At 39.4% G+C, this 12,940-nt stretch overlaps 1 protein-coding gene across 2 annotated transcripts in view; it reads left to right on the forward strand.

Moving 5' to 3' along the window:
• man1a2 (mannosidase, alpha, class 1A, member 2) overlaps positions 1-12,940 on the forward strand; it is a 157,410-nt gene that overhangs the window by 73,314 nt on the left and 71,156 nt on the right. For both annotated transcript variants that reach the window (XM_059968368.1, XM_059968369.1), the window contains 2 exons: positions 523-641; positions 8,715-8,795. In XM_059968368.1, coding sequence (XP_059824351.1) covers positions 523-641; positions 8,715-8,795 — 200 coding nt within the window. The remainder of the gene's footprint in view (positions 1-522; positions 642-8,714; positions 8,796-12,940) is intronic.

A 12,940-nucleotide genomic window follows, 5' to 3' on the forward strand; every position in this document is an offset into this window, starting at 1 on the left:
ACCCAGAGTATTCACATTTCAAACAGCTAATTTCATTCTAGATGTGGAAGCTTCCATGGACCACAAGCAGCAGGTGATGCAACGTCTATTCTTGAAGAGTCTTTTACTACTGCTGGTTTTTTTTCCTATGCCAATTATGGTGTGGTATTGTTTTGTGCTATTGGTAGACATTTTGATCTGGTGAGATTTACCATTCCATCCATGTCTCAACATTCTTTGCAGTCTCCTACTATATTCCATCTGACCCTTAAAAGCTAGCTGGTGATATGGCAGAAAGGAGAGCCACAAGGGTTTGGAAAACATAAATGAGTAAGGAGGTTGATCAAGATTGAACAGAATTATCTGGAAGCAGAGTTGTAAATGTCTTAGTGGATGTGATTCCAGAATTTATTCAGTTACAAATGAACTGTAAATTTGTAGTGAAATAGTGTGATATTTTCATACCTTTAGTTAGTTGGGCATTTTAGGTCACGTTTCATTTGTATACAAATACCATGTAAAATATTTAATGTTTTTTTTCAGGAAATTCTCAGTTGGGTGCTACCATTGTGGATGCACTAGATACACTCTACATCATGGGGCTTTTTGATGAGTTTCGAGATGGGAAAGAATGGATTGAGAAGAACTTAGATTTCAGTGTGGTAAGTCATAGGATGCATTCCATTTTAACTCACAGAAGGAGTGTGAATTAATGGCAAACATACTATATTGCCAGACCGTACATCACCCCAACTTCACAGCATTAGCAATACATTGTATAGATAAATAAGCTTTATTGTCTATACAATAGCTACATCACTTCACCCCATTGCAGACATAGTTGTTCCAGCCATTTTTACCCCCGCCTTCTTTGCTATTTACTACTACTTTCCTTTTTCTCACTAACAATGAAGGCTTTTGTTTATCTTAACTATTAACTTTTTTCTTTCTACAAATGTTGTTTGAGTTCTGAAAGCATTTGTGCTTTTGTATTTATGGTAAGTGAACTGCAGATCAGTTGATAATGAGAGATGCACATTTTATTATTAAGTTCATTCTACATATTATTCGTGGAAGTGAGATGTTTGCCACCCCTACATTCTAAGTCCCTACTGCCACCATTTCCACATCATCCATGTCCCACTGTCCTTACTGCCACTAGTGTGTCTGACTTAAGTTTTGCCTAAATCTCTTTGGCTCCATAATTAGCACCCCATTCAATTAATTTGAAACTATGGTACCATAAATTCCTGGCATTGAAATATACCTGATATTGAAAACAAAGCAGTGTATTTGATGTTCATTATTTAAAATGTTGGTCAAAAGATTCAAAGAGCAGAATCCTGAATTGTCCGAATGTAAATGATGGTCAACTATTTACTGCAGTGTTTGCATGGTAACAGATTTGCCATTCTGTTTGATGCCATCCATTTGATTGACTTCTTCAAGAAAACTGGAGCATTCCTCCAGAAGAAAACCAAAGGGCAAAACTATTTGAGTCACTGATCAGAGCAGTTGTTGTAAGTTCCACCTGCTGGACACACCCTGCAATACATAATGTATTTCATGTATTACTCATGCATGAAATAGAAAATTTTCTAAAAACATATGGTTTTATATAGACTGTTTTCTAAGCTACCGTTAGAGAAGACTTCAGTGATGCTAGAGACTTACACAGGCAAAAAAATGTCTCCTAAAGGCAAGCTGAAAGTGAATATGACGGACACAGCAGTAGGAGCTTTATGTTGAAAAGTGGAGGGCCTGCACTTCAGATGTGAATGATTCAGTAGGTACATTTAATGTCAGAGCAATCCATACAGTATACATCCTTAATTCTTTTTCTTCACAAACATCCACAAAATCAGAGGAGTGCCCCAAAGAATGAACGACAATTAAGAATTAGAATCTCGAAGGCCCCCCCAGCACCCCTCCACCCACCGAGCTCCCCATTCCCATGCATGGGTAGCAGCAAGGCAACAGCCCCCCCTCCCACCAGCAAAAAAGCATTGTCATTCTCTACCGAGCACTCAAGCGCAAATGTGCAACAAGTCATCAATAAAGACACAGAAATCCAACTAGATTGCCACTTAATCAAACCTCTCAATGGGCTGTCAACAGGCAACAGCAGCCCAAATGAAATTACCAGCCAGAGACTGGCATAGTTACTTAATGCTAACAAGAACGTGTTTGAGAAGGGGATTGGAAAACTCAAAGGCACGAAGGCCAGAATTGAATTGAATGAAGCAGCAACACTAAGATTACATAAAGTGTGTAGAGTGCCTTACATTCTACATCCTAAAGTGGATACTGAATTTCAGAGCTTGGAGGTGTCTGGAATTCTGTCAAAGGTTCAGTGGCACATGGCTATGGTTTGCACATGTGGGGTTTTCAGAGTGAGCTGCGTAATGTGCAACATCCCCTGACATGAATAGGAGACATTCTCATATCTTGGCAGGCTAGGAGATGTCTCAAAACTTGACTTGTCATCAGCCTGTATACAAACTCTCACAAGGGACTTCCAGTGCCATCGTCTCAACTTTGGCATCATATCAGCTCCAGCAATTTGGTGAATTGCAATGGACCAAGTGCTCCAAGATATTCCAGGAACAAAATGCTACCTTGATAACATCATCGTGACTGGTGAGAATGATGGAGCACCTCCAGAACCTGCTACTCAATTACATGTTGGGCATTGTTCCTAGGAGCCTCTTATGACATAGAGTTCAGGGGTACCGAAAAACACAGCAACACTGATGGCTTGTCACGTCCTCCATATTAAGAACTGAAGAAGGAAAGTCTTCATACTGTGGCCCAGCAGAAGTGCTCCACGCAGCATTGGTGGACCAGTTCCCTGTAACAAATTCAAAAATATGAAGAGAAATGGGGAATGACCCAATATGGTCAAAAGTCTATGACATCACCATGCAAGGATAGCTATCTCATGGTAATCCTTTGTTCCCAGAGCTCTCAGTGAGACGAGACCAATGGTTGGTTTGCCAAAGGAAGCTGATGTGTGAATCTCATGTGAGGTTCCTTCAAAACTGCACTTTAGAGTGTTAGAGAATCTGCATGAAGAACAGCTGGGTACGATCAAGATGAAGAATCTTGCATGGAGTTACTTATGGTGGCTGGGAATAGATGGACAGATTGAAGACTTGGCCAAAAGTTGTTTGGGATGCCAGAAAGTTCAAAATGCACCCCACCCCCGGCACTGTTACACCTGTGGGAGTGGCTGTTGTCACCATGGCAAAGAGTACATATTAACTTTTCTGGGCCATTCATGGACTCCATGTTCCTGATTGACAATAGACAGTAGGTGCAGGAGTAGGCGATTCGGCCCTTCTAGCCAGCACCCCCATTCACTGTGATCATGGCTGATCATACACAATCAGTACCCTGTTCCTTCCCTCTCCCCATATCCCTTGACCCCGCTATCTATAAGAGCTCTCTCTAACTCTCTCTTGAAAGCATCCAGAGAATGGGCCTCTACTGCCTTCTGGGGCAGAGCATTCCACATATCCACCACTCTCTGGGTGAAAAAGTTTTTCGGCATCTCTGTTCTAAATGGCCTACCCCTTATTCTTAAACTGTGGCCTCTAGTTCTGGACTCGCCCATCAGCGGGAACATGCTTCCTGCCTCCAGCGTGTCCAATCCCTTAATAATCTTATATGTTTCAATCAGATCCTTTCTCATCCTTCTAAATTCCAGTGTATACAAGCCCAGTCGCTCCAATCTTTCAACATATGACAGTCCCGCCATTCCAGGAATTAACCTACGCTGCACTCCCTCAACAGCAAGAATGTCCTTCCTCAAATTTGGAGACCAAAACTGCACACAATACTCCAGGTGGAGTCGCACCAGGGCCCTGTACAGTTGCAGAAGGACCTCTTTACTCGTATACTCAATTCCTCTTGTTATAAAGGCCAGCATGCCATTAGCTTTCTTTGCTGCCTGTTGTACCTGCATGTTTGCTTTCATTGACTGATGTATAAGAACACCTAGATCTCGTTGTACTTCCCCTTTTCCTAACTTGACTCCATTTAGATAATAATCTACCTTCCTGTTCTTGCCACCAAAGTGGATAACGTCACATTTATCCACATTAAACTGCATCTGCTATACACTTGCCCACTCACCTGCTGTGGATCCTCATTCGATGTGGCTGGAGTTTATACCAATGAAGTCAACCACCTCGGAAAAAACAGCTACAGCCCTGAGGACTGTCTTCAGCAGAAACGGCTTACCTGACCAAATTGTGAATGGCAATGGACCACAATACAGGTCAGAAGAAATCTGAGTTTTCATGAATAAAAATGGCATCAGACATTTCAAGTCAGCTCCTCACCACCCAGCAATGAATGGGTTAGCTGAAAGATTTATCCAAATCTTCAAGAGTCCATTAAAGCTATGGACAAGAGGACATTTCTCTTACACCATTTAGGTGGACAATTTCCTTTATGTGTATCAGAAGTCTGTTCCTACAATGACAAATCAAACGCCTGCAATGCTCTTCATGAACAGGAATCTGAGATCTTGCATAGACCACCTGAAACTAGACCTATGGAGGGAAGTGCAGAATGAACAGTTCAACTAGTTGCTAAGTGAATCAGCAGGGAACTTTGAGGTTGGACAGGAAGTCCTTGTGCACGATTACCGAGAAGACAAGTGGACACCCAGTAGGATAGCTACAAGAACTGGACCACTGATGTATACAGTGGACGTTGGAGCTCGTACATGGAGATGTCATGTTGACCAGATACTGGTCGCTCAGCCGAAGAACATGCCTGAGTTGATGGCGTCCAACAAGACAGACTCATTGCAGTTACTAAACTCTCCTCTCAGTGATGATCGTATCACTGACAGCAACATGACTCCAGCAACCAAGAATGTTGTCTTTGACAAGATTCCTGCCAAACCTGATGTTACTCCACAGGTCCAGAGATGCTATCTTGAATAAAACAGAGCGCTACCTAAAAGACTTTAGTGTAGTGAAGTTAGTTCTGGGCAGTTATTGTGAAAGCATGTTTATTTGGAATATGGATTGTGAAAGGGAAATTGAACGTTTTGTACATTTGTCCTCTTCCCTCTTAAAAAACCATCTCCCGCGTGTGTGTTTCTATTTAATTGATATGTAGTTGCACAGGCACAACAGAAATGATACAAATCTCACTGCAAGTGCAGATGTATTGTAATGCGCTGTAAGGTTTCACTGTTAATGTAATGTCTTCTTTGTAATGTTTCACTGCTGAGGTAGCAGTTTCTCTGTAGCAGCAATGTTTGGGTTATGGCTGGAGATAACAGGCCTGTGGTATGCATGTTAGCCAGTCGGAGGTTGTTGCTCTGCCTTGTGAATTTGGAAGGATGTTTTTTCGTGGTCTTTTGTTGAGGAGAGATGAAGAGGGAAGATGTGTGTGGAGAGAGCTGGTAGACCACCAGATGGAGTGGACTGGGATCTGAGGGTCCAGAGGTCGACGATGCTTGGAGAGTCCGATGGTGGAAGAATGACTACTGAGTGAGCTCCAACGTGAACTTTCGATTTTTCCTTGAATTGGGCCCTTCTATTTTATTTTCATTACTAACCCTATATTTAGATTAAGATTCATAAAGTTCAATTATTTAATTGTATATGGTGTACTGTCTGATATTTTGCGTTGTGGGTTTGTAACTGGGTGGTACATCACACAGCATCCACACAAACGTGAATTCTCAGTTTGGCGGGGGGCCAAAGGCTGTTTTCCCCTGGACGAACACAGGCTGGGCGAGCCTGTTAAAATAGTAAAAGCCTATGGATTCACTGCTAATGCTATCCATTTAAGAGGAATCAGCCATTTTTGACATGAAATAAGCTTTTAATGTGGTGACTTGCTACTATCTTTGGTGGATATGTTGGAAGATCCATTCTAATACAGAAACAGTTTTATGCCAAAACTGGAAGGGATACATGTGAAAACAAACTAATTGGATTCTGCAGAATTTGGTTCCCTATCAATAGTACAGTCTGAGTTTCTTACATTGGGCAAATCACATGCTCAGTGCTTAGTCTTGTGTAGGAATGGGAATGGCATCAGTTACTCTGAATCTGCACAATTGATAACTTTTTTCAGTAATTTGAGAATTGATTAGTGACTAATTCTGGGAGCTCTGTTCATATACATGTACAGGTACATATTTATCTTAGCCATAGCTTTACAGTACAGAAACAATGCCCATCACACCCCTCTGACTAGAAAGTTCCCATCTATACAAATCCCCCTTTACCAGCTCTTTTTAAGTCGAAAAATCCTTCCTCAACTCCCCCTGAACCTCTTATCCCTTACTCTAAACTTATGGCCACTACTTCTCAAGACTTTTGCAATGGGAGAGGTTTCCTAGTATCAACCCTATCTCAGTCTCTCATAATTTTGTACAACTTTTATGTTGCTTTTGCTTCAAGAAAACACATCTAATCTATCCAAAGATCAAATAAGTTTATTATCAAAGCACATATATGCCAGCATGTACAACCCTGAAATTAGTTAACTTGCAAGCATACTCAATAAGTTAATAATAACCACAACAGAATCAATTGAAGCATCAACTTGGGGCTCAACTATTGTGCAAAGGACATCAAACTGCACAAATAGAAAAAGAAAGAAATAATTATAAACAAATAAGCAATAAATATTGATAACATGGGATGAAGAATCCTTGAAAGTGAGTCCAAAAGTGTGGGCCAATTTCAGTAATGAGGCAAGTGAGTTCAGTGAAGTTATTAACTGTTCTTGAACCTGGTGGTGAGAGTCATGAGACTCCCGATGAAATCAGTGAGAAGAGAGCATCTCTTGGGTGATAGGCATCCCTGACGATGGATGCTGCTTTCCTGCGTCAGTGTTTTGTGCAGATGGGTTCAATGGTGGGGAGGGGTTTATCTGTAATGGACTGTGACATATCCACTACTTTTCAAAGTCTTTTCTCTAAACTGAAACATTCCATCCCAGGCAACATGCTGGAGATTCTCCTGTGCTTTCATCCTTCTTTCTGTCTGCCAATCAGAATCCCACGTGGTACTCCAGATATTTTGTTTAGAATCTTAGAGAATGTTGTTGCAAGTGTGTTATTATTTCAGCCTGGGTAAGATTACCCCTAAAGCCATGGAGCCGTGCAGCATGGATACGAACCATTCAGTTTTCAAATCCATCATGCCTGTCAGCCATCCAATTTACAATAATCACACCCTAACCAATTTTATTCATCCACTATTCCCCCTTCACTTACACCCGAGGGGCAATTTTCATCGATCATTTAACCAGCTGTACATCTTTGGACTGTGCGAACAAAAACACCTGAGGAAACCTTATGGTCATTAAGCAAATGTGCAAACTACACACAAACTACATAATCAAGAGTGAACCCAGATCTCTGACATTGAAGGCAGCAGCTTTAATTGATGTTCCTCTGATTTGCCAGGTTATGACAGGCTCCTTCAGCTTTCTTTAACCTTTTTACCCTTTATACATTCAAACCTGATATGCATTTCAAAGATGTTTTAATCATCTTTCTATGTATAAAATGTTATGTGGTTTTTTCAGTTTTAAGCAAGAAAAATGGAAAGTGTGGTTGCCCTTGAGGGTAATTTGGTACGACTGAATAGGATATACAGATAGCTATCAGTGGGAGTAGTGCCAGCAATTGGTTAATTTTTTTCCTCTTGGTTAGCAGGTGTTTCATAAATAAATAAGCTAACATAAACCTTACCTTCATTTTAATTAAAATAAGAGAGAACAGTAATGCAATATACCCATAAAGACATGTAGGCAAATAAATATAAATTGTTGCTTGCTGTGGCATTGAGTAAAATAACTCCACATTTCTTTAAAATTTCTCATTGATTCCAGCTGTAAACTTAGGATCTTGCCCTTTGGAATGGTTTGATCTTTTCTCGACAGAGTCTAGTCTAGACCCAAAATTAGTGGCCGGCAAGAGTGCTGCAAATATAAATGTGGAAGTAGATTTACAGAATTTCTTTCTGTACATAGATTTTTACATCCCTTCCTCCAAGGAGCACCAAGAGATGAAATGAGAGTGACTGTCTAATACATCATTGCATAATTTGACAAAAGAACTGCATCAAGGAGCTAAAGTAAAACTCAAGATAATGGACATCAAGGAGGAAACACACATCAGTGATTGCGTCATATCTCTCATAAAAGAAGATGCTTGCATTTGTTGGAATTTGGAGGAATACTTGCTCTTGATTGAGCAATGTTCAGTTGTATTCATACTTTGAACAAATGAAGCAGTCTATGCCTGTATGTTGCAAGATCTGGACAACATTCAGGCATGAACTGATAACTAGCAATTAACATTTATGTCACAAATGTATGGCTGTATATATTATCCTGTACAGAAAACAGTTTTAGATTAAGATCAGTTACTATTGTGATCTTGAGACTTCTCTATTCCACTCTTTCTCTGTTTCACACTTCACAGGTTTTTCACCCATTCTGACTTCTCTTTGTAAACACTGGTCACTTGAATTTGAACTAAACCGAGAGCCAATCTCGACAATCCTATGATTAATGATGTGCATTTGCCTTCTAAGGAATCAAAACTAATCAATAGAAAAATAATTGTGCAATTTTAACGTAAGTGGAATTATAATGTATCAAGAAAGCAGTTGGACTTCAGATTAACTTAAGTATTGATAAACGTTGTCTCACAGCCTAATTCTTTCTTCTTATTCGTTCTTCTGTAGAATGCAGAAGTCTCTGTCTTTGAAGTGAATATAAGGTTTATTGGAGGTCTTCTGGCTGCCTATTATCTCTCAGGAGAGGAGGTATGGTACAACTGTTAATTTTGTTTTAATGTTCTTCACCCGTGTCATTATGGAGTTTTATAAACCTCAAAAGAAATTCATAAAGTGTTGACTTTGCCCTTTGAATACAAATTGTTGTCCAGAAATATTAGTATTGACTAGAAATTTAATTGGACCAGTCAGGTACACATTGGCTATAGTGCAACTCAGAAGCTATCTTTTGCAAGCTTGTCTCTTTGCTACCCCACATCACGTATCAATAAGGTGTATCAGGAATGTGATCATGTACACTCTGCTTGGCTGGATGAGTAGCTCTAATGTCAAGTGACACCATCAAAGACAAAGCAACTCATTCGGCATCCTATTCACCACCTAAAAAGATTCACTTCCTCTGCCACCAGCACACTGGCTGAAGTGTGTATCATCTACCAAAGGCATTTCAGTAACTTATCAAGGGCCCCATGACTTGTACTGTCTAAAAAGAAAGGCAATGTCAAAAGCATGTGAATTACAGCACTTGCTAGTTCCCTTCCAAATGTCAAATTAATGATCTTGCCTGGGAAATATTAGTACTGCTGCTTCATTGTTATTAGGACTAAGTTCTAGAACTTGGTAGTTGTCATCACTATTGGAGCATCTAAACAGAGCAAACTCCACTGATTCCAAAAGCTGCAACCTGAAGGTTAGTCTTGTCAGTGTTACTCAGAATAAGCTCACTTTTTTATAATAAAGAATAATACTGTTTCTAAAGTACCAAACATAAATAATTTTTTATAGTTTAAATAATCAACTTTGATATAAATATCATTTTGAAGCTTTTTGGTGGTTTCTTTATTATTTCTATGTATCAATTTTGGATGATTCATTGGTGCTTACTGCAGAAAATTTTCATTGAAGCCTATTGGCCAAGTCTTAGTATTAATGGCAGAACTGAACTGAGACTTCAATAGGAATGCACAGTTGCTGTGACCCTGTACTCTTTAAGTTGTTCTGATATTATAACAGGCTGGCTCCACTGGGGGAGCTCTGGTCCTGCACAGCACCTTAATCCAATCTTCTAGCTGAAGATTGCATTGGGGCCCTCGAAGGATAAAACATATGGTACAGGGACAAATAGCCAATGGTATTAAGGCAACAAGATCTGCCTCATTATTTTATTATTAAATTGAGGTTTTTTTTTGATGAAGTGATGTAGAGCATTAATGCTGTGTATATGGGCTCTGAAAAAAAAGAATACTCTATGAAATAATAGAGGAAGTGTCAAAATTAAAAGTCTAAAAGTTTACAGACATAGTGACTACAGTGATACAAAATCAAAGGCACAAAGCAGCGTCCTTGTCTTTCAGCGTCTCTATCCAGACTAGCACAGACTTTCCTTTTATCATTCAATTCCCTACAAATTAAAACACGTCTGATTTCTAAATTTACTAGTTCTGATGAAAATTTACCAATCTTAAAAGTTACGAGAAACCAATTATAGACCATGGGAATCAAATTTGTGCTTGCATTGGCAGTTAGCAATAACAGTACAAAATCACACAGTTGAAGCGTTAAATTGCTTTTTTTGAGATTCTGAGAGTAGTGTCTTAAGTCAGATTCAGTTTAACCTCTGGAAGTCATTTTAACCTTTCAAAATACACTGCTGAATACCATCTTCATTTGCATGTAACCTACCATATCAGAAAGCACATCCATACAAATATAGAATTTGACATTGTTTAATGTCACTTTCAGTACAGAAGTGTAAAGGAGAATGAAGTAATTGTTATTCCAGATCCGATGCAGCACAAAAAAGAAGAAAACAAAGATAAAGAGCACAATAATCTTAAAAAAAATTAATATGAATACATAATATATATCCATTAATTGTACATACATAAAGTGACACTAGATACAGGAGTGTCTGTACATAAGGTGACTCTAACAGGAAATAATGAAGTAGGGGTGCTATGGGTGCTGTTGGGTGGGTTAGTGAGTAGAGGTGTTGAACAGCCTTACTGCTTGGACAAAGTATTTTTGAGCCTGGTGGTCCTGCTGTGGATGCTATATAGCTTCCTTTCTGATCTGAGTAGGACAAACAGTCCATGAGTAGGATGGGTGAAATTCTTCATGATATTGCTGGCCTTCTTCCACCCTTTCTTCACATGTCTTTTATATATTATATTGAGCTAAGATAGGATTGTCACTGCCAGTGATTTCAATATTGATATGAGTGATTTCTCAGATGTGAATCTGTGGCAGTTGAATTCACGAACTTACTAGACAGCCCAGATTTTTACCCAGCATGCCACTGAGCCCACAGTGGAAACTTGGAAATGCACTTGGCTTAGTAATGACAAAAAGGTTAAGGCTGCCATTCTGATACCAGTATCTCTGATAATTTTTTAATGCCAATAGTGGTTGGTGCATGGAATGCACTGCCTGAGTCAGTGGTGGAGGCAGATACACTAGTGAAGTTCAAGAGACTACGAGACAGGTAAATGGAGGAATTTAAGGTGGGGGGTTATATGGGAGGCAGGGTTGAGGGTCGGCACAACATTGTGGGCCAAAGAGCCTGTAATGTGCTGTACTATTCTATGTTCTCCTGCCTGTAACCAAGACCATGAAAGAAATTTCAGTTTAAAGAATGGTTTCTTGATGCTGCAAAGCAATTTAAATTCTCTGAGCTAGCTAGTTTATCTGACCCATATGACTAAACTGCTCAGTAAATAAAATGGTTGATTCTTTTAACAATATTTTAAACATGGTGGCCCCACATATGGTTTTTAAAAAAATCACTAAATGAAACGATGCCATGGTTAAACAATTCTGTCTGCCAAATTTAAGAGGTTGTGCAGAGAGACGGAGAGAAAATGGAGGAAAACCGGGCTAGAAGCCTACTGTAATATTTTCAAGGAAGAGCTAGGTTCCTTTAATGCTGCCATGCACTCTGCAAGAAAAGCCCATTTCTCTGAGTATTACAGAGCATAGCAATGATTCAAGAATATTGTTTCAACAATAAACCAACTTGAACCCTGTACCAACTTACAGCATTGTCAATCATCTGCCACAAGAGTGAGAGAATTCACAATATTTTTTAACAACAAAATTATTTCAGTTAGGGAGAGTATAGCTAAGAATACTGGTATCTTCTATAGCCAACCTGGTAAAAAGATGACAATCATATCAAAATTTACCAGTATATTCTATTCAGAACTCTGCAAGATTGTAACAAAGAGTAAGCAGTCTACTTGCTGCCTCGATCCTGTCCCTACTGCACACTTTAAGGACTCTTTTAATGGTGTTTTCAATTCTGTTTGAAAAATTATTAACACATCTCTTGAAACTGGAGTTTTTCCAGATTCCCTCTTGCATCTGTCAAACCCCCGTTTAAAAAGCCAAATCTTGGTGGTGTGGTATTAGCTAACTACAGGTATATATCAAATTTTCTCTTCCTAGGGAAAATTCTTGAGAAAGTCATTTTCAGCCAGCTCAACTTTCTGAATGAGATTAATATTCTGGAAAAGTTTCAGAGCATGGAGATGGCCGTTACTAAAACTGTCTGTGATCTTGTGCTCAGCTTTGAAGCTAACACAGATCTAATTCTCCTAGATTGACACAATTGACCACAACATTCTTCCAGATCACCTTTAGAGCCGCGTTGGCCTTTCTGATAGCACCCTTAAATAGTTTACTTAGATATATTAGAGAGAAAAAAATTTATTTGTCTTGGGGACCATTTTTCTAAGATGTACAATGCATTTTCTGCTGTTGCTCAGAGAAGCTCTCTTGGTCCCTTACTCTTCTTGTAAATGCTCCCTTAAGAGATACCATTAGAGAGCATAAATTTAATTTCCACAGTAATGCAGATAATACATAATTGTATATCTTGGTTGACCCTATATAACATCCTATCTTCTCTGACTTCTGGTATGGCTGCAGTCGACAAATGGATGAGCAATAATTTCCTAAAACTAAATGTAGCTAAAACTGAAATGCTTTCAGATTAATCTCAAATGCCAAAAGAGAGACATTTTGACGTTTTGGACCGAGACCCTTCGGCTATCCAGTCCTGCTGAAGGGTCTTGGCTTGAAATGTCGACGAGGCATTTATTCATAGATGCTACCTGGCCTGCTGAGTTCCTCCAGCATTTTGTGTGTAAAGTCTGGGTGTTAGCCTTAATTCA

Source organism: Hypanus sabinus, chromosome 4, assembly GCF_030144855.1.
Source record: "Hypanus sabinus isolate sHypSab1 chromosome 4, sHypSab1.hap1, whole genome shotgun sequence".
In the NCBI taxonomy this organism is placed as follows: Eukaryota; Metazoa; Chordata; class Chondrichthyes; order Myliobatiformes; family Dasyatidae; genus Hypanus; species Hypanus sabinus.